This window comes from Anolis sagrei, chromosome 2 (genome assembly GCF_037176765.1).
Source record: "Anolis sagrei isolate rAnoSag1 chromosome 2, rAnoSag1.mat, whole genome shotgun sequence".
Lineage (NCBI taxonomy): Eukaryota > Metazoa > Chordata > Lepidosauria > Squamata > Dactyloidae > Anolis > Anolis sagrei.
Window position 1 is genome coordinate 120,267,750 of NC_090022.1, and position 23,016 is coordinate 120,290,765.

At 42.7% G+C, this 23,016-nt stretch overlaps 1 protein-coding gene across 2 annotated transcripts in view; it reads left to right on the top strand.

The window, feature by feature from the left end:
• MGAT5B (alpha-1,6-mannosylglycoprotein 6-beta-N-acetylglucosaminyltransferase B) overlaps window positions 1-23,016 on the top strand; it is a 233,755-nt gene that overhangs the window by 185,253 nt on the left and 25,486 nt on the right. For both annotated transcript variants that reach the window (XM_060764586.2, XM_060764587.2), the window contains 3 exons: window positions 8,623-8,756; window positions 11,234-11,364; window positions 16,636-16,791. In XM_060764586.2, coding sequence (XP_060620569.2) covers window positions 8,623-8,756; window positions 11,234-11,364; window positions 16,636-16,791 — 421 coding nt within the window. The remainder of the gene's footprint in view (window positions 1-8,622; window positions 8,757-11,233; window positions 11,365-16,635; window positions 16,792-23,016) is intronic.

Genomic DNA, 23,016 nt, shown 5'->3' on the forward strand with positions numbered 1-23,016 from the left:
ACTTAGGTTGACCCTGAGTGAGGGCCGGGTAAATAACCTTGGAGGGCTGTCTCTGGCCCCCGGGTCTTAGTTTGAGGACCCCTGAGCTAGATCTTATGACCTTCAGCCATTCATATGAATAGCTGCTTATTTCCTCTCCGAAGTGACAGTTTTTCAACAACTGAAGTAGATTCTCATGTGTCAATGGTGTGAAAAATCAATTGGGGCCTGATCCAGGAATCCAATATACTTCTGACAGAGCTTGTTCATCACAGATGACAAAAGTGGATGCTAATTCCTTACTATTCACTTTCCATATTTATGTTAATTTTTAATATGATGGTGCTCAAGAAATCCCATGGTGTCAGGCAATAATCATGAAAACATGGACAGAAAATTCTTCCATGCAGCATGTAGTAGTCTTGCCCATTCCAGCTCTGATATCTCAGAGTCAATGCTGCAAATCCAGGAGATACAACAGTAGGAAGGATCTCGGGTATCTTCTCTGGGCTCTGGGGCTATTGCAGTATGTTACTGAAATCAGTCAACTTCATGTTGAAAGGCTTCCAGGAATGGGCAGCTTCTCTTTTCCTCTTCAGCCAAACCCAATCTCTTCATGCTTCTTGTCTGACACTTTTTTCTCCAACTTTGGATAGTCTTTTACCAAGCCACACATTTTGTAATTGAAAAAAATAATGATTAATGCTATACTCATAAAATTTAAGCCAACTTTACCAAATGGCAGATTAGCAATTGGGTAATTATTATACTGGCCTAAAGGAATAATTACTGTCATTGAGCTGGGATCTAGGACTGGTTGCATCTAACTGCAGTGGAGATTTTGAAAAGGTCTGTATGTTTTAAGCAAACCATATAGAGTAGTTATGCATCAAGGTGGCATTTTTTCTTCTTCTGGAACCATTTGCAGTTGCATAGATTGCCATAAAAAACAAAACCAGGAAAAATGTAAAATGTTGAACAGTACTGGAACCTGTTTAAAAGGTGAATTGCCACTTGTAGGTGGTCCAGGGAGTATAGAAGGGGTGCAAAAACAGGCTTTACCTTTCCCATCCATTCACTGCCCTCGATCTTCCAAGGCAATCTTTTAAATATTGTTTGCCTTCTTTTTCTCTCCTTTTGAAGTTACAACTCTACTTGCCATGATTTTATCTTGATATATGGGTGTTTTTCTAGCTTAGTTTTACTTTCCTTTCTTGATGTATTTCCTTGTTCTGGTCTGGTTTTCCTTTGCTTGTTTGTTATTTTTTGGAAAGAGCAACATGTTTTGCAGCATTGTGCATTTTTCCAAAATCTGAATGGAGTTGAAAGTGAAATTCTCTTGAACTTTTAGCCTCCCCTTTTTGTCCTCCAAATAAGGCAGCCAACAGTAAATTTCTAGCACATCCTCATAGCTAGACTCCCCTCCTAACTTGTTTATCTGTGTGGCTCTGATAGCTGGTAAACTGCCCAGTGAGTGCCCTCCATGCTGTTTCCCAGCTGCCTTTGCCACCTGCTGGGTTACAGTCATGAAGGAGAATGAGCCACCTTATCTACTTCTTCCCTATGGCGAGTGCCAATACTCTCTGAGGTCAGGACTTCACAGGTCTGTGAGAATAATAGTAAATAATGTTTCTTCTTCATGGTCTCTGTGAAATCACACATATGGATATTTCCTGTGCCTGTGCAGTCAGTTCAGAACTCTCTAGAAACTCTTAAGATACATTTTGAAGTAGCCCCACCCACACTCCCCATAGAGCTATATAGCCAGTGGGAGGGGCTACACTCAGCCTCAGTTCCTTTTGTCCACCGCTTTTGCAGCAGCTAGGAACTTTTCTCTGCTCTTTTGACTAGCTATAGTAAATCCTTTTGACTTTTTAGTTTTTCTGACCACGGACTGTACTGACCACTCTACTGGACTGATTAATAGTTTTGGGTTGTGATGCTGTGCTCGGATAATGGCCAATAATGTCTTCAACAACCTACTTCAAGAAATGCTCAGCCTGTGAGGGAAAGCTGCCCAATACAGATGGGCACGCTATGGCTCTCCTTTGCCAAGGGGAGGGCCATGCTGTCCAACCCTGGCATGTGTGCCTTTCTTTTACCCCCAAGCTTGCAAGAACCATGAGCCAAGGCGTAAGGCCCTCTTATATGAGCAAGCCCTCCTCCCCCCTAGAGAGGAGAGTTCTGAACTGACTGCACAGGCAAAAGGAGTGATCGGCTTTGGAACCGCCTGCTTCTCCCTTTGCTGGCGCGGCTTTGGAAGACTTCTTACCTGTGACAGGGAGTCTCTCCCCAATCAGCCTGCCCCTACTAATCCAAAGGCTAAAAAGTTCAAGCCCTCCAAATTCTCATCATCCAGGCTCGCCAAAGGGCTGCAGTGGGGCAAATGGCTTAAGAAGCAAAAGAGAGGAAAGCTGACTGCTATTGCCTCCTCAGGGGCCTCAACATCGCTTCCAGTTGTTGTTTCTGGGGCACTGACTACCCAGGAATCTGCCGTCTCCACTCCTGGAAGGCGTGTGCACAATGGCTCTTGCTACCCCAGCGGACGTGCAACTTCCTCCTCCAGCTGAGGAGCTCAAGCTCTCAGCAGGGGTCAGAACCAGCAATATCGGTCTCTCCTCAACCCTGCTGCCACCCTCTGAAGCAAGGCTCTGGGGAAGACTCTAGACCTAGATCTTGCGAACACTCCATCTCCCACAGATCTTATAAATTCTGGTATTCTTACTATTTGGGATTGAAGGGATGCTCTTCAGCTTCATGTTTGTGGGCCTTGCTCAGCCTATCTCAAGGCACCTCCTACTATCGCAGGTCATTACATCAAGTTGAGAACTATAGTCAGAGATCCCCCTCCTACTTTAAGAAGAGAGATTATAGTGGCTTTTATTATGTCCCTGACCACCAGTGGCGATATACCTCTATAGGGAGTGTGGGTGGGGCTACTGCCAAAATGTATCTTAAGAGCTTCTAGAGAGCTCCGAACTGAGTGTGCAGGTACAGGAAATACCCTTATGTGCAATTTCAGAGATGACCACTCAAAGAAACATGGTTATAGGTAAGCAACCATTCCATCATAATCTATAAGTGAGTTCAGCAAAGGCCACAAGGAGAGGCAGGTGGTGGTGGGATGGATCAACCCAAGGCACCATTGCCTATCCAGTTCTGTTTTAGTTCTCAGGATTTAAATATGCATTCAGTCATGAAAATCCACTGGGTGATCTTGAGTGGGTCACAACACTCTCAGTGCAGAAAACATACTATAGGTTTGCCTTAGGGTCATAATAAATCAAAAATCGCTTGAAGGCACGCAACAATAATTCAGTACCAAGACAAAAAAGACTCTCTTGCTGGATCAGCAACTAGCAAAAACTTTGTGATTTAATTTAGAACTGATAGTCCTGCTTTTCATTATTATTGTCCTCCCCCTGCCTGCTATCCTAGAGGATTTTATGAGGGAGAAAAATGGCAGGCAATGTTATTGCCTCCATTATAAATCAGTTTTCTCTCTGCATTCAGCTTGGTTGGTGAGAAGAGATGATATTCCTGTTTTTGCTTTTATTCTGTCTCTCTCCCGCATCCTCCTCCAAACATTTCCCAGCCACCGTTGATGTTACCAAGCAGTATAGTAAAGCTTTTGAGAGGGGGTAGCATAGCTACCCACTCCATTCTAGCAAAAGGCAACTTCACTCCATTAGCATTTAGTACAACTGACAGTGTTGTTCCTTGAAATGCTATTTATTATTTATTTATTTATTATTTATTTATTTCTGCTGCTTATACCCCGCCCTTCTCACCCCCGAGGGGGGACTCAGGGCGGCTTACAAAAAGAAGGCACAATTCGATGCCCTTATCCAAACACGTACAAATATAAAAACAATTACAATAGTTAAACAATTAACAGATTAAAACATCAATATATTGCACAATAGCATATCAATAACAGTCTCATGGTCAGTGTTCCGCGTTCCATAGGTCCAACAGGTTTCTTCATTATTTGCCCATCATTATGGTCTTTCTTTTTAGTTGCCAGAGTTTCCGAAGGCCTGGTCCCACATCCAAGTTTTCAGCTTTTTCCTAAATGAGAGAAGGGAGGACGCTGATCTGATCTCCCCAGGGAGTGAGTTCCACAGGTGGGGGGCCACCACTGAGAAGGCCCTGCTCCTCGTCCCCGCCAGTCTCACTTGTGATAAAGGCGGGGTCGAGAGCAGGGCCTCCCCAGAAGATCTTAGACTCCGAGGTGGGATGTAGAGGGAGATCCGTTCGGACAGATACACTGGGCCGGAACCGTATAGGGTTTTGTAGGTTAAAACCAGCACCTTGAATTGTGCTCGGAATGGGATCGGCAGCCAGTGGAGCTGGCATAGCAGGGGGGTGGTATGCTCCCTGTAAGCCGCTCCGGTGAGCAATCTGGCTGCCTCCCGTTGGACTAGTTGGAGTTTCCGAGCAGTCTTCAAAGGCAACCCCACGTAGAGTGCGTTGCAGTAATCCAACCGGGATGTGACAAGAGCGTGGACCACCGTGGCCAGATCCGACTTCCCAAGGTACGGGCGCAGCTGGCGCACAAGTTTTAATTGTGCGAAAGCTCTCCCGGCCACCGCTGAGACCTGGGGTTCCAGGCTCAGCGATGAGTCCAGGATCACTCCCAAGCTGCGAACCTGCGTCTTCAGGGGGAGTGTAACCCCGTCTAACACAGGCTGTAACCCTATACCCTGCTCGGCCTTACGATTGACCAGTAGGACCTCTGTCTTGTCTGGATTCAATTTCAATTTGTTAGCTCTCATCCAGTCCGACACAGCAGCCAAGCACCGGTTCAAGGGCTGGACAGCCTCCTTGGTGACAGGTGAGAAGGAGTGACAGATTTGGACATCATCTGCGTAGAGATAACATCTCATTCCGAAACTCCGAATGATCTCTCCCAACGGCTTCATGTAGATGTTGAATAACATCGGGGACAGAATTGAACCCTGTGGGACTCCACACAACAACGGTTGTGGGGTCGAACAGGTGTCACCCAATAACACCTTCTGGGACCGACCCTCAAGGAAGGATCGGAGCCACCGCAAGGCAGTGCCCCCGAGCCCCATATCCATGAGGCGTCCCAGAAGGATACCGTGATCGACGGTATCGAAGGCCGCTGAGAGGTCCAGCAGAACTAACAGGGACACACTCCCCCTGTCTAGTTCCCTGCGCAGATCATCTACCAAGGCGACCAAGGCTGTCTCAGTTCCATGTCCCGGCCTAAAGCCAGACTGTGCCGGATCTAGATAATCAGTGTCTACCAGAAACCCCTGGAGTTGTGTTGCCACCACACGTTCCATGACTTTGCCCAAATAGGGGAGATTGGAAACTGGCCGATAGTTGTCGAATTGGGTGGGATCCAGTGATGGTTTCTTCAACAGCGGTTTTATAATAGCTTGTTTTAAGCTCGCTGGAAACTCTCCTTCCTGTAAGGAGGCATTAACCATCACCTTCACCCACCCTGCCAAACCCCCTCTGGCTTCCTTGATCAAATTGTAAAATTTACAATAACAAATTGGCAACCTTCAAAAATACCAAGAACCAAAGACAAAATCGAATTCGGCTCAAGATTCATAATAGGACATTGGCAATTCCAAAAATCAACGCTACAATTCGGCCCGAAACAAATAAAAATAGATTGGCAATCAAACAATCCTCTCCTGACAAGATACAACTGAGGTGCCAGGTTGGTGGCCCCTCCAAGCTAAAAGTGGTGCTGTTCAATGCCAGGTCGGTGAATGGAAAGACTTCCATCATCCAAGATCTAATTCAAGAAGAACGAGCTGACCTGGCTTGTATAACGGAGACCTGGTTGGACGAGGGGGGAGGGGTCAACCTCTCCCAGCTCTGCCCACCAGGTTACTCAGTTCAGCACCAACCAAGGCTTGGAGGGCGGGGAGGCGGAGTCGCAGTGGTCTATAAGGAGTTTATCCCCCTGATCAGGTGCCCCATCCCACAATCATCTTCCTTTGAATGTGCCGGCTTTAGGATAGGTGACCGGGACAGGATAGGGATTCTGTTAGTGTACCGACCACCCCGCTGCACTACAGTCTCCCTACCTGAGCTAGCAGGAGTGGTCTCGGACATGGCGTTGAGCTCCCTACTAAAACATTAGTAGGAGAAAAGGCTATAGTTGGCTGTTATTGGTCTTGCTAATACTAATTGGTCCCTTTGCTGAAAGAAATGTGTGCAAATTGGTATTGCTTATTTCACATAAGACTCAAGGGTTTCTCTTTACACACCTACACACTGCAGCTGACACACAAACGTGTTGTGAGTGTGCCAGCTGCAGTTTAAAAACTCTGCTATATAGGGTATTTTATAAGGTCCAAAAAAAAAGAGCCTTTTTAAAAGAAAACATGTTGAAGGGAGCCTGTTTGACATACTCCTAGGGTGGTGTTTATCTCACAAACACCCCCATTCTGAAATGTTGATTTAGGGCCATAGCATGTTGAAGATGCCATGTCCTCTAGTAGCAGAGATCCCAGAAATTTAAGATCTTTGCTAAAACTGGGTGTGACTCACGGGCTCCAGATAATGACTCTCCAGTTCATGTTTTATAGATATTAATATTATCATCATCATCATCATTATTCACAGTTTGGCAGCTTACAAAAGATTTTACAACAACAACAACAACAACAACAACAACAAAACTTTATTTGTCTACCAACCCCCGAAGTAAAACATGAGAATAAAAGACACAACACCAATGTTTGGATTCAAATTGGGCAACTTTTATTTAGCGTTACCTATTTAAGTTCTTAACCTAACTCAAGGGTGCAAGGAACTGGTGTAACCTAACCCAGGTAGTATCACTACCCGATAATAACAATTTCCGGGCGAAGCACCTGGGTTTTCGGTAATCAAACCGTATCACCATCAAGGGAAAGGAATGAGGAGTCTCTTCCAGAGCTCTTGTATCGAGACTCCTTCCAATTAAAGGCCATTTAACTACACCTCACCCTTTAACTGTAGGTGAGTGTTTAACTTAACGGCCTTTCACCCCTTAAAGGGGTGCCCTAGGTGCACACCGACTAAAGGAATTTCCCTATCTATTTATGCCTGGCCTACTTAATGCATAGCCCACTTCCTCTATCTAGCCCCTAAACAGTATAGGGTAGGCAAACCCCCCCCCCCCCCTATGAAACAAGAAGAGGAAAAAATTCCTACCCGGTTCCGCAGGCAACCACAAGATATACTGTTAATGGGCGGGAGTGGTGGGCCAACTTCCAGGCGCAGAATGAGCCTGGGAGGGCCTGGCCTGTGCTAGCAGGCCACGCCCCCAGATATTCTGGAGAGTTCCACCAGAACTCCTCCCTGCCTCGTGGGAGGCAGACAAATGTTTTTTCTCTCCCCATTTTATGGGGAGAGGAAAACTATTATATACCGCTCTATCTCCCCAAAGAGACTCAGAGCGGTTTCCAAGTAATGTAATCAATACATACAAAGAAAACAGCATAAACATAAAATTGACAAGACAATATAAGCATTAAAAACCACAATAGCACATATATTTAAAATAATCCTGCCTGTTCAAGGCAGTTTAAAAGGCCGGGCTGGGCTAGTGCGATTTTAGAGGGCCTGGGAAATTAGATACAGTCTATGGCTGTACATTTCCAGGGCCTAATAGAAGAAAGTGACCTGGGTAATTGGTAGAAAAAGATATAGCCAATTTCAACAGTATCTGGGGCAGAGCTAGAACTAGTCATTTTCAAAGGTTTGTTTAAACCACAAGGTCTTACGAAAGGAGGGGAAGGATGGGGCCTGTCTTATTTCTCCAGGAAGGGAGTTCCAGAGGCAGGGGCCACTGCTGAGAAGGCCCTCTCTCTCGTCCCCACCAACCGTGCTTGTGATGGTGGTGGGAGTGAAAGGAGGGCCTCCCCGGAAGATCTTAAAGTTCACACCAGTTCATAGAGGGGAGATGCGGTAGGCGGGGCCTGAACCATTTTAAAATAATAAAAAGTTTAAAAATGATCATACTATAAAAAAAAGAAAAAGAATTTAAAACACAAACCATAAAAAACATAAACCAGTAAAAAAAGATGGAACAACCAAAATAAGAAATAGAAAATCCAGCACATTATACAAGGCACATCCTGCCTAGACAATCAGTTCTCCAAGGTCTGTTGAAAGAGAAAGGTCTTCATTTGTCTGCAGAACAAGATTGGGAATGGTGCCAGTCTAGTCTCTCTAGAAAAGGAGTTCTGGAGCCTGGGGACAACCACTGAGAAGGTCTTCTCTCATGTTTCCACCAGATGTATCCATGAAGGTGAAAGGATAAATAGAAGAACCTCCTCTTCAGATCTCCAAACATTGGCAGATTCATCAAGGAGAATATAGTCCTTTGATAACCTAGTTCTGTGCTGCATAGAGCTCCATCGATCAAAACCAATCCTTTGAATTATGCCAGAAAACAGACTGGCAGCAAGTGGTGCTGTTACAACAAAGAAATTGTGTGTTCTCTGTGTAGCCCACCTCAGTTAGCAATCTGTCTGCAGCTCTTTGGAAGAGCTGAAGCTCCAAACAATCTTTCAAAACAAACTTGCAGAAAGCATTTTATTGCAATCCAGCTGAGTTGTCACTAGGCATAACCAGCATGACTTTTCTTTCACTTCCCTTACTCAGGTGCCGTGTTCGAGTAATTGATACCTTTGGGACTGAGCCTGCATACAATCATGAGGAATATGCTACATTGCATGGCTACCGGACAAACTGGGGCTACTGGAACCTGAACCCTAAGCAGTTCATGACCATGTTTCGTAAGTGGTTTGCCTGTCCATTAGAAGTGGTGTGAATATGAGTCACACTTCATGGTTAAATGCTACATCCAATATCAAAGACAGAATAGCTCTATCATAGCTGTTTTAGGTAGTATGCCAATTCGAACTGCTGATTATTTCCTTGAAACAATCGGCCATTTCTTGGGCTCTGGCAGCTTTCCCCCCCTGAACTGAACTACATCCGAACATGTCCTCTCCCTCTGCCCAGACTGCTTTCCATAACTGCATCCTCCTAGAATGTTCATAGGTGCTATTTAATCATGAGTAGATTAATACAGGAATTAAAACAACTCAAAATACCAGTTAATGTAGCCCAAGCCTTACTTATTACAACATAGACATGTTTCCTCCAAAGCTTTGTTTCTTCTGACAGCTCATTTACTGGCTGAACTTTCAAGTATTGTATGGCCTCTTGACCAGTTATCCGAGGCTCATTTACACTATAAAGTTGTAGCACTCTGATCCCATTTTAACTTCAATAGTTATGTCTAATGGAATCCTGGGATTTGTAGTTTGACCAATCCCATGATTCCACAGGATGAAACCATGGTGGTTAAAGTGGAATGATAGTACTAGAACTGCATAGTATGCATAGGTTCATGATCACTCTGCCTTGAATCAGTTGCTTGCATCATTTGTATAGCTTTCCTGATACTCCATTCTCACAGCTAGTAGAAATAAAACATGTGGAATATATCTGAAGATGAAAGAGCCCCCAAGTGCTATGAAGAAAGAATCTGAAAAGGTCTGTGGCCTATGCTGCATCTATGATGTAGAATAGATTCTGGAGTTTCTGCCAGATTTGGACCTCAAACTTCATTCCCCAAAGGGATCTGGGTAGGCAGATATGCTGATGCCTCCTGACCTTAACCTTGGCAATGACACTCCAAGGAAAAGCCAACTTAATAGGGTTTGCCATTTTAATTAGCATTCATACTTTCCCGTCGCACTCCCACTGTTCTGCTAATTATGCTTTGCAGCCGCCCTTGCTTCTTCCCTTCCTCCCTGGTGTCGCGAGGGTGAAAGACCTGCAGCTGCCACAGTGCTATGGCGCTGCAAGGGGTGCGCTCTGGGAGCTGCCAAGAGAACCGATCATTCCTCTCCCAGCTGGAAGGAAAGTGACAGCAGGTAGATGAGAATGTAATGACAGTTTTTTAAAAAAATAAATAAAATAAAACAAAAACCTTGGGATTAGATTGGAAAGGACACAAATGGACTTTTGCAAACTTGTGTGCTGTTAGAAGATTTTTAAAATATCCTCTTCTAGGATATGTACGCAGTCACACGCATTCAGTCTTAAAATGCCCTGGGGCATGATCAGAAATGGCTACAGAATAACTGAAAAATGCAGGATCCTGCTGTAAAATTAAGGGAGGAAGCGATTCAGAAGCAGGACAACAACTAGAAATAGGTCAGTCTTAAACACAGCCCAGTTTCCTTAAAGCTGGATGTGGAAGAAGGACTGTAGGTGGCATCTTGGGAAGCCATGTGGCATTGTTCTAGGTCATTTAATTGTGAACCCAAATGTTGTGCGTGAGCATCAGCACCATGTCAAGTAGAAGCAAGTTCTTTTGCAGTGACATAAAATAACCAATACTTTTTAATGCAGTATCTAACAACTCACTGCAGAGTATTTTGTTTCAATATACATTTCTAAGTTTTACTCTACATTTTGTTGCTATATGTGTTCAAGGTGACAACAATTTGTGGTGACTCAATCATATGGTTTTCTTGGTAAAGTTCAAAGAGTGTTGCCTTCCTCTGAGGCTGAGAAAGTGTGACTTGGCCATGATCACCCTGTGTTAGTCACTTTGTAGTAGTGCTCCAAACAATTTGTTAAATTTTAAGCAAGCCAGTCATACAGTCATACAGTTTCTTGGATATTTGAAGCTATTGGAGGATGAGACTAAATTCATTTTTAAAGGTTGTGCTAAAAAAACCAATTCTTAGTCAAGACGTAACAGTTTTACTTATTTTAGAAAAGATTTTCTAGGGCACATGTCTTTTTTATTTCTTTTATACCCCCGCTTCATCAGTTCTACTAGCTCTTGTATAATGAAAGGAAAATAATTAATGTATGTCTAGGCTTATTCAATTATTAGATCAAAAATATTGTGTATCGAAGAGTGTGATATGTCTCCATGGATGCATTTCTGAAATTAATGTAACTGGCTCAAAAACTAATGCAGCAGATCTCTTGTGAATTATCAGAAAATTTGTACTCTAATTGTGAGAGCGCATGGGGGAGGATTTGTCACTCTTTTTCGAGAAATATAAAATCTACACCAATGAAGCTGTAAGCGAATCCTAGGGAGGGTTGTCTCCATGGCACTCAGGAAGGGATCTTCCATTGAGAAAATATACATATTTTTTGCTATTAGGAATGACAGAGAGACACGTGGAGTATTAAGACATTAACAGCCAGCAAATTTATGAATATGTATTTTCCCCCACAGCTCATACGCCTGATAATTCCTTCATGGGATTTGTGTCTGAGGAGCTGAACCAGACAGAGAAGGAAATGATTAAAGCCAATAAAGCCAACAACATGGCAGTGGTATATGGGAAAGAGGCCAGCATTTGGAAGGTGGGTAACTGACATTCACACAAGCAATTTATCATTTAGAAATGGAAGATAAGATAGCTTTGATTTCTCATATTCATTTACCACCTTTCCCAATAGAGGGTGGAGAGCTGGTAAGGGAAATCAAGCACTTAAGCAGTCATTGGTTTTGTTGTTGTGTACCTTCAAGTCATTTCTGAACTGAACCTATCATGAGGGTTTCTTGACAAAATAGTTCAGAATGAGTTTTTCCATTGCCTTTCTCTGAGATTGAGATAATGTGACCTAGAATAATCGAATCATTGAGTTGGAAGAGACCTCAGGGGCCATCCAGTCCAACCTCCTGCCAAGAAACAGGAAAATCGCAGTCAAAGCACCCCTGACAGATGACCATTCACCCCATTTCAAAGCCTGCAAAGAAGGAGCATCCACCACACTCTGTTCTTCCTAATGTTCAGGTGGAATCTCCTTTCCTGTAGTTTGAAGGCATTGTTTCAAGTCCTAGTCTCCAGGGCAGCAGAAAACAACTCAGAAAACAAGCGTGCTCCCTCCTCCCTATGACTTCCCCTCACATATTTATACATGGCCCTCATCATGTCTCCTCTCAGCCTTCTCTTTTGCAGGCTAAACATGCCCAGCTCTTTAAGGCATTCCTCATAGGGCTTGTTCTCCAAACCCATGTCAACATCTCCCTTCAATTGTGATGCCCAGAATTAGACACAGTATTCCAGGTGCCTAAGGTCATTCTGTAGGCTGAACTCCGGTCTCCAGAGTTTAATTTAAACACCACAAGCACTACACCATAAATAATTTCATAGATTATTTCATGGATTTAAACTGTTTTGAGGTGATGGAGGGAGTAGTAGGAATGTTTACTATTGAGGAAATTTCAACTGTTCCATTCCCATGTTATCCACGCTCACTGGCTGAGATCCTGTGTTGTGCATATCTCCACATATGCCCATCTGTGTCCTCCCAGCATCTGATGACTGAATGGGTCCTTGTTGCTCTTGCTTACAAATGGGGAGGAGAGTGAAAAGGGAGGTGAACCAACCCATGTAGAAGCAGCTGTTCTCAGCTTAGTTGTGGACATAGAAATGGACCTTTTCCTTGGGAGCCCAGAGCAACCAGGTTTTCATAGTTTAAATTGCTTCCCTCTCTACTTCCCTCCCCAAGGGTTCAGACAAGGCTTGATACCTGCCAGATGGTGGGAAGTGTTAAACTGGAATGCAAAGGCAAGAAAATAGCCCTCTGTGCTGTGCCCAAAAGGGGACTCATATGTGCATAAGTAACAGGATTCTGGTCATAGTCTTCCCAGTTATTTCTAAAGTTACACAGCATCCGGTTGATGAGTTTGGCATGCATCATGCTCTGGTCTGTTCTGAAGATGACTATCACTAATCTAGCTGTTAAATAGAAGTTCCTTGGATCCCAGTTGCTATAGAGTGCATTTTCAGGAATAGGCAGGAGAGTTCTTGCATGCAGGCAGCCCGAAGCATCATGTTGGATGGATGCAGGATGTAATGCTAGAAGAAACCTTAGTTTGATCCAGCAGAGCTGTTCTAGAATTTTTAATGCTCATGTTAACTTATATCACACCATCTTAGAGCTTCCTGAAAACCTTGTTATTTGTTGTCGTTAATACAGAAGAACTAATTCTCGTGTCTTGTTGCTTCTCTATGCACAACATGTGGGATTTCCAGTTGCAGGTACTGTGACAAATCATTGCAAATTATATTTATGTCATTTACATGTATTTTAATATATTTCTTAGATTTAGCTAAGCATTTCATATGATAAAATTGAATTTTCATTGAATTATTACATTGGGAGAACTGTGATAGAGTTTATTTTATCAACTTGTATCTTGTGGCTTGTTATAAAAATAAATTCATTGGTTTCCATTATTATAGCACAAAAGAAACATAGAGAACTTTTTATTTTGCACATACAGTTGGTCCTCTTTATCCACGAGTTCGGCAGTCATGGACTCAACCATTCATCACTTGAATCCATAAAACAAACCCTGATTTGGTTGTGCCCTGAGCTTCTTGCCATTTTACAGATCCTCAGGATCTTTTGTACACTCACTTGAGCTGGCCACCATTTTATATAAGGGGTGTCTTTTTACTCACTATGTATAATGCAACTTAAGCATCCACAGATTTTCATGTACATGGAATGTCCCAGAATTAAACCTCAGTGGATACCGAGGCTCTACTGTACATGAAATAAACAGTCAATTACAGAGGTGTCAGTCATACAGATACATTTGTTTTGGCTGGGAATAACTTGTGGTGCTCATCATGAAAAGCCGCAATTCAACTAACTGCAAATGGCCATCATCAAAGCTACAGTGAATGACTTTATTCATTCCTGCTAGGTGCAAATATTACATGGAAACAGGGTTTCCATGCTGAATAATTTTACTCATCCTATCCATATTTGCTAGATCCAGTGATAAAATACAAATGCAGCACAAGTAGCAGTACCATTTTTTTCCGTTGAATCCAGTTGGAAATAATAATATCAAGTAGGCTTCCACGTCAGTAGGACAGTGAAGCCATTCTGAGTGTTAGTCCAAAATGTACAGGAACTGTCCAAGGTGTGAGTTTATTTAAGGCATGGGATTCAGTATCTTGGATAACTCCTTTAAAGTTCAAAATAAAAGAGCAGCCATGGGAGCTCTGAGCACATATATGGACATAGTTACTTCCCCACATATGTGAGATTCTTATTTATTCCTAGAAGCTAACCAATGCCCTTTCAGAATATGCTCTATTTTATTTCTTTGACAAACTATCAACACTATTTTTATTGCCAATTATTCCTTCAATGGGCCTTTAATCTGTTTATTTTAATGGCTTTCCTCTATATATCAGTCTCAGGGACAAATTGTCATGCAAGCTACTTCCTGGCAGCTCAAAGGACACTTGTGGACTAACCCTGACTGACTCAATTCATTTTGCATAATCTCTTCTCTCTAGTATAGAGCAACAACAGAGAGAAGAGCAGAAAAATCTGCCAAAGGTCACACTGACAATGTGTGTTGTTGTATGATGCAATGGGTTTTGCAGCTTTTGGAGAGGTGATCCACAATATTGTTTGTCTGGTTGAGATGGTGTACCCTTCTATCATGTTTTCCCAATATGTGGTGTCATGGAGACAGAGCCATGCATCCAAGCTGTGCAATTTGGTCCCCAATCTGTGTCAGCATAGAATGCTTTAGAGCAGCGGTTCTCAACCTGTGGTCTCTAAACTGACATTTTCAGCAGCATAAAGACATAGTTATCTACATTAACCCTCAAACATTTCATATTCAGTTTATTAATTCTTTTCCTTGCTAGCTGTACAAATATTTCCTGCATTATAACCTGCATGTTAAAAAATACTCTAAACTTGTCTGTTGCACAAGAAGATGACATGTGAAGACATTTTAAATGAGTTGTCATTTTGTGTTGGCATGATTGGATCAAATCTGATTTGATTGAGAATCACTTCAGCTTTTTTAAAAAATGCCACTTAAGTTAGGAAGCCAAAACAAGCTGTATTTTTCTTTCATAGAGGTGCATGCCATTTGGTGATATAAACCTTGCCAAATTTTGAGACTGGCTGTTTCCATGAGGTTTTGTGCTTGCCACCCTTAATGTTTGCATTTCAAAGGGTATGCCCAAGTAAGTTGTTGTCTAATAGGGACAGCTCATTCTGCTTTTCTGGAGAAGCATTTCTTTGTTTCGGAGGGAATCAGAGTGAAGCCCCTGGGATTGTCTCCCCCAAGTTCAGAGCCGAAATTGTGCACTGAAAGGGTAACAGAAATAAATATTTATAATGATTGAAGTAGCATTTTGAAGGGTACAGATCTGAAATTAAATTAAAACCTAACAGAACTGGAACATGGTGTTTGGCTGCTTTTCTTTACTTGCACTATGTTGTCTTCTGTTCAAATTGTCTTCAGTGAGTTGGCCAAATTCCGTTTGACTTCAGGATTCAACCAAACTAGCCACACAACCTTACTACTTCATCACACTAGAGAATGAAATCTGGTTTCTGCCTCCTGCAGAATTCTGGGGTTTGTAGTTTAGTGATGCTGTTAAAAGGTCCCCCCCCCAAACTACAAATCTCAGAATTCTGCAGGAAGTAGCAACTGTTTTTAAAGTGGATTCACACTCTAGTGTGATGGGGCCCTTAATCAGTAATGCCAAGGTTTTCCTTACTCCTGAGTCTATGAGAATTTGTCGGGAGAATGTGCTCGAGGTTTAGTGCCTGGGAAGCGCTTCATTTCATTGCACGATTAATTGCCACTTATATATCCCCCATTTCTCTCCCCCTTCACAATTTAATATGGCTGGTCTTAGTCTCTTAATGCTGAGGAAAGCAAGGAAATAGGGGGAGGGCAAATGAAAAGAAGCTTATTCTGCAAGGGGCAGTGCTGACCACAGCTGAATTCAAAGGGGAAGTTGCTTCTTTTGTGTAGAATTTATGCTGGCAGCGAAAAGAGATCCACGTTTGGAAACATTGCATGACATATATTGATCCGCCAGCCTATTCACTTGATGGAGCGATAATGAAGTTCTTACCGACTACGTGCAATTCTTAAAAGGTAACATCAAATGAGCTCCAGAGTTAATCAACCTAATGTGAGCCCCATTCCCAAAAAGGAAAAGTGTGAGGAAGCTGCAAATAAATACTTCTTTTCAAACCCTTTGAGACCTTGTCTATTTTCCTGCAAAGTAGCAATCAAAGAAGAGAAAAATAATGGACTCTTCCTGTGTTTGTTTTCCAAGGTATTATGGTTCAAGTGGCCATCCCCTTTAATTGAATAGTGAGTCCTCCTTGTTACTTTTCTCATTCAGCAGCCAAAGCACAGCCTTCTTGATGCTGTTGGAGTGTAGCTCCACGGGGCTTAAAGTGATAGATGGTGACAGTTGCAATCCAACAACATCTGGAAGCTACACCTTCCCTATCTCTGAAATAGATTGCAGTAATCCTTGTAACATTGCTGCAAGGTAGAGCAGCATTACTATTATGTTGGGAAAGGATCTTCCAATGAGATCATGGTTCAAAAAGGTTTTTTGGCATGAATTTCTCAAATTGTGTCTCATTTGATTCATTCTCCAACTATTACCTGAACTGATTTCTCATAATTTGTCTACAAGGAGAATTTCATTTTGATTTATTCTAGGTTTCTGAGCAAGATCTGTGGAAAGTGATGAAATCTGGTTGTTCTTGCAGGATTGAAACCTTTGGCTCTTAGCTGACACTAGTGAGATTATTTTTGTTTCTTTCCTCCCTCAGGGCAAAGAGACGTTTCTAGCCATCCTTAACAAGTACATGGAGATCCATGGCACCGTTTATTATGAAACGCAGCGCCCCCCTGAGGTTCCAGCTTTTGTCAAGAATCATGGCCTTCTGCCACAGCATGAATTCCAGCAGCTGCTAAGGAAGGCCAAGGTACTTTTTGTCATTATGCCCCCCCCCCTCCCAACACATGAAGCAAAAGTGTGTTTTAGCAATAAGAACACCTGTTAAAAATATCATGCAACTTCGCTGTCATCCTGGCTACAAGCATGGATATGTGTATCAAGGGTAGTGGATAGTTCCTTTGCATTGTGGTGCCAACGGACCTACTGGGGCAGTGGATGTACCCAAACCAACTGAGGATTGTGGTTTTCCTATCAATGGGGCAGTGAAAATGCTTTGGATTTGTAATCAAGATTTAAAGAAGCTGTTCAAATACAGAAACCCTTTAAAGATTAAAATCAAAGGTGATTCATATCATTCAAGCTATCAACTACCACACACCTAAAGAGGTAAATGGTACAGCTTCACCTCTCTCACCGAACCTGGTGTGTCTAGGGATTGCAGGAGCTTAAGCCCAACACTCTGGGAAGCCACTGGCTTCAGGAAGACTGCACTTACTAGCTAGTAATGGTTGAATGGTATTGATGTCCAGCATTTCAGGACATAAACTTACAGGAAACTGTATTATGTAAATTTTATTATGCTGCAACAGATTGCTTTGGTCCTTTGTTCCCTGTGTTTTCTTGTGTCCAAGCTTTCCATGGGGGGCAACCCACCCATGGCTGACATGGCAGTGGATAGCAAGATGCACACAGTACCGAGCAGCTGGGTTAAGTGAAACAGGTGTGTTTTGTCTCTTTAGGCTGAGGGAGTGTTCTTTTCCATTTGTCAACTAATCTGTATTCTTCTCATCATCTTCTCGTTGCCTCGGCTTCCAACTCATGAACCATGATAAAGTCTAAACAGTCGTTATATTCCATTTAAGAACTCGTAAACACTGGAATCTCAAGATGTGAATGTGGGATACTGAGCTGGTTTTCTGATAATATTTTAAGCTCTTTTATTATATGCAGTCATAGACAAATATATGCTACCCTCACAGAGAGACTTTACATCATCTAAACACTGAGATATAATAGTGTTGTGGCATCCTAGGCGTTATGGTATCTGTCGAGGCAGCAACCAGTCTCTCAGTTTTGCTCTCTTTCATTCACTCTATTTCTCTTTCCCTTCCTCTTCTTCCTTCTTACTCTTCCATTTCCTCCCTCCCTATCTATCTATTGATGGATCCATTTATTTATTTACTGTACTTATACCCCGCCCTTCTCACCCCAAAGGGGGACTCAGGGCGGCTTACAAACTATGGCAACAATTCAATGCCAGATTCAGATAACAACAATATCAATAGAATGCAATATTATAAAACTGTAAGAAACACAAACATATAAATTAAAATAGTCTTTGAAATGATTAAAACATATTAAAACATTTCAAACATATCAAAATTACATTGCATTGAAGCACAATTACAGGTCTTACAGTCCAGTGGCTTAAATGGCCCAAACCTTGATAAATAACAGCCTAGCATCCTCAAAACATTGTCACATTTATTTATTTATTTATTTTACTTGTATACCGCAGTTTCTCAGCCTAACAGGCGACTCAACGCGGTTTACAACAAAGGTACAACAGTCAACGATATACAATTTAAAACCATAAAAGCATAATACACAATATTGACACAACAATAACAACCCAATGCATCTCATGACTAAAATCGTGATCCAGTTTCGTCGTCCATATTACCATTCCTGTAATCATCACATTCATTGCACCGATTAACCAAATGCCTGTTCGAAAATCCAGGTTTTTAATCTTCTTCAGAAAACCATCAGCGAGGGGGCTGATCTTACCTCCATGGGAAGGGCGTTCCATAGCCGAGGGGCCACCACAGAAAAGGCCCTGTCTCTCGTCCCCGCCAGCCGCACCTGTGAAGCAGGCGGGATAGAGAGCAGGGCCTCCCCAGAAGATCTTAGGGTCCTGGTGGGCTGATAGGCCGAGATACGTTCGGATAGGTAGGTTGGGCCAGAACCGTTTAGGGCTTTAAAGGCCAACACCAACACTTTGAATTGAGCCCGGTAGCAAACTGCCCACCCCCATCTAAAATTAGTCCAATCCACCCCACACCCAATTGCCCTTAAGGAATGCCCAATGGGCTGATGAAAGATTCCCAAAAGGCATCCAGCTGCTCCAGTCTATTTAACCCAGACCAGAACATTTGGTCTGGGGGGGGGGGGCAAGGGGGTCACATGTTAATAAAAGATCAAACACTGAGGTATATTAAGCCACAGCATCTCCTCCAAGGGCAGCAATGACAATAGTGGTTGAACAAGCCAGTGTTGTAACACAACAGCCAAGGGGGCGATGGTGGAGGAGGCCCCAAGACTGCCTGTCTGATTTGAACACTGCTGCAGCGATGCCAGAGGGGATGATGATGGAAAAGGTCCAATATTAGAGGCAGCCCAATGCAGCCACTCACTGGAGGCTCCTCTCTCAGCTTTTCTTACCAGTCTGTGCTGCAAGGTTTTAAAGTGGTCAGCAGCATGGTGGAGAGTCATTGAAGCTTCTCTCTCAGCTGTTCTTACCAGTCTGTGCTGCAAGACTCCATCCATCATGGAGATAAGAACTACATCTAGCCTATTAGAAAGCAGAGGTTCTCTTTTACCAGCATGGACTGGACCTTTATCAGTTAAACTGTTAAGGAACAGCTGTCTTTGTACATGGGGGACTGATATTAAGCTTAGTCTTGCATCTGTCTCTCATTAGCCAGTTTTACATCCTTCACAGCCTTTCTCGGTCCAGTACATTTAGAAATCCTTACCCACAAATTAAAAAAAGAACATTAATGATATATATACATTTCTCTTATCTAAGCATATAAGAGATTTTTTTGCTGGTCTTTTCTTTAATTTGTAACACCTGAAGGCAAAATAGAGGTTGAACAAAATCATTAAGAATATTGTATTTATAATTGCCTTCAGTTATGTATCTAAGGTGTGTATGACATTAATTTCATGTTTAGATTTGCATCCCAACCCCAAGTTATCTCATTATGTATATATATGCAAATACGGGTATTCCGAAATCTGGAAAAAAGAAAACCAAAACATTTTAGATCTCAAGCATTTTGAACAGGTGATACTCAACCTGTCTAACCAATTTAGCACTCAACTTCTAACTCAACCTCCAGTTTTACACCAAATTAAATAAATGCAAGGGCATTTCTTCCCAAGTCAGCATGCATCAAATAGCAGTATCAATCACAAAGCTTCTTTCAGGATCATTACAGTGGCCAGCTATCTGTCTCTCCCCTAGTGACTTGCTGGTCAGAGAGGAATAAGGGAGAAAAGTGGGCAACAGAAATAGAGTGGGTGACAGAAATAGGGATTCAAATTGTACAGGTAAAAAGAGAATTGAGTGGCCAATGTGAGGAGGAAGAGAGGGTGGTCCCATGAGAGATTTACCTTAAGCAAGACTTGTTCAAGATTTTTGCTGCCGGAGGCAAAGTAGCAAATCATGCTTGTCTTACCCATGCTAGTTACCGTAAGTACCCAAAACCAACCACATTACGTTCTGCACAAGGCAAAACATTCCACAAGCAAATTTCCATCCCTAGCAGTAAAAATACAATGAAAACAGTAAATAGGGAATAACTCATTGACCCTCTATGACACCTGAAGCTAATGTTAAGGTCAGCCCTACCCTTGAGAAAATGTGTCCCCCCAGAGAAGAAGGTTTCTCACCTCTTCCATTGACATTCCTTGCTCCTCTGATCTGATCAATTCCTAAGCAAAGTAGCAAACCACTAGCAGAGCTGATCATGCGAGGCTGATGAAGTCACTGCTTGTATCAAAATGGCATAATAGAATTAGGAGAGTTGAACAGAGCTGAGCTGAAAAGAAATGGCTTGGGAAAAGTATAATCTCATTATGGAAAGAGATAGCTGAAGATCTTAGAGATAGATCTTCCCCACAATTATGGAGTCAGAGGTTCCTGCTGCAACGGTTTAGCTATTTTGCTCATGGTTCTAAGGAAGGCATTGGAGCGTATAATTGCAACAGGGAATTTATTAGGCTTGTTCTCTGTTTTCTGTCTGCTCCTGTATAAAACTCTCCAATGTATACTTTATTGGCTATGATTTGTTGATTTCTTTAGCTCCTTGGGAATCATCATCATCACATCATCCAAACCAAGGGTGTAAGATTTAGGAGAACTTCTCCTTCATTAAATGGCAACTGGTGGCTTCCATGTCAGAGGCACCATGAATCCACTCAGGCTTTTAGCTTCATGGATAGCTACTTTAAAGTTCAGACTAAAATCTATAACAGATTCATGATGGCATTTTCAAACTATGCAAGTATAGTGCTGTGATTCCACTTTCGATGCAAGGTCTGCATCTTGTGAAATCCCAGGATTTGTAGTTTGACCAAGATCACCTAGAGATGCTCCCTGGCAGAGACTTCTAAATGCCCCTCCTTCAATTAAAGCAGAACCTTAACACTAGAACAATGTAGTTAGTGTGAAAGGGTTCTTACTTTTCCATGGACACAGAATTCACCTACTGCCATTGCCCTCACCTCCAAAATCTTTTTAAAACTTTTTTTTCTGTTTCTCCTGTTATAAGCAAAAATGACTTGTTGTAACTTTGTCACATGGCCACTGGAGTTGCTCGGTGTTGTCAGGGAGCATGGAGTACCCATCACCCCATATCACCTCACTCCTCTCCCAGCTGATCCCATGCGGGGAAGCGTGGAGCACACTTGGAGTGTGTGGCTTCCTCCCATTACTTGTAATGGAAACACAGGCAGCCTCCCTTGGCTCTACCCATCTTCACCACAGAGTTGTGTTGGGGTCTATTGATGGGAGCCAGCGGGCTCTTTGGGCCACCGAATTTTGCCCTTTGTGATGAGATGTTTGATCCATCTATAGTCAGAATGGAAACTTTTCTCAAAGGGAAGATAATGTAAAAGTGTGAGAGCCCTTTTAATGGCAACATGTTCTGATGCCTATTTCCCTATCAATTTCCAATTCCAATATGCCCTAAAACTGAGTTGGGCAAAGTGTGGCCTATAGGGCACAGGTATTCCTTGGGACCCCTGAATTTGACCTACAGGAGCTCCTCAGAGGCCTTCCAACATTTTCATTTTCCCCCAGACTGATTTTGGAGTGTTTCTTGTCCCACAAACACTCCAAGTTTCCTAAAGCAATCTGAAAAGGCAACAATTTTCCACCCTGAATCCCCCAAAACAGAAACAAAGATATCACATCACTTCTGACACACATAAATGTGTTGCTGTAGTGTGGCAGGCAGATGTAGGAAGGAAAAATGGCTCCTGCTATTTGGTGTTGTCCACCTTCCCTAAAAATCACCCGGCGTGATAAAAAATCTAGAAGTGAAAATTGGAATTTTGTTTCTGAGATTTTGTTGAAAATCTAACATTGTGGTCACTGCCCCCACAGCCATTGGTACATACCTATTCTTAAGCATTGGGCATATTTATTGGTAGACCTATTTATTTTCTCAAATATTCCTTGATTAAAGCTTCTACTTTTCTCAATAAAAAAGAGGGAATGGACTCCACTGATTACAATTGTAAAATCTCTTGTTTGATACAAAGGACCTTTTCACACAGGGGAAAAATACCCCATGCACAGCGTTGACAGGGCCTGTTGTGCACCATCACACAATACACAGCAGGCCCCACCTGTTGGGACTCAGCCTGTGTGTGAACCTGAATCTCTGATTGTATTGCCTAATGTTGATGCCAACGTTGATGTTAATGTTGATGGGCCTAATTTGGATAGTGAGGCTGAAGTGATCAATGAGGACGAGGTTCAAGATGGAGACACTTTGGACAGTAAAAATCCTACAGGCTTTGATTTAGAGGCTTCAAGGGAAAAGTCAAGTTCTCATGAGAAAGTTTCTGTCAGACAGAGAGAAGAAAATTCACTCCCTTTTTCTTCTGGCCCGAGCTTGCAAGATAACTTGACACCTGGTCGGGTCAATGATAAAAGCCGCAGTCTGACATGTGATGGGGGTGGGAAAGGGTGCCAACACAACCTTTCCTGCCCTCCATGTGTGATGAGGAGAGGAGGGAGGGCGCACAGGGCACCACGAGTAGTGGTGCATACCTTCCCTTTCGCCAGCTGGGCTATGTGACAAGGAGCTGAACTAACCTGGATCTTATTGAATGCAGAAGTGCCCTGCTCATCATTTAAGCTTATTAATACTATGAGCTTATTAATCAGCTTGGTTTATTCACTGCCTTGGTTTTGTACTGAGAGAAAGGTGGGCTATAAATCAAACAGACAAAC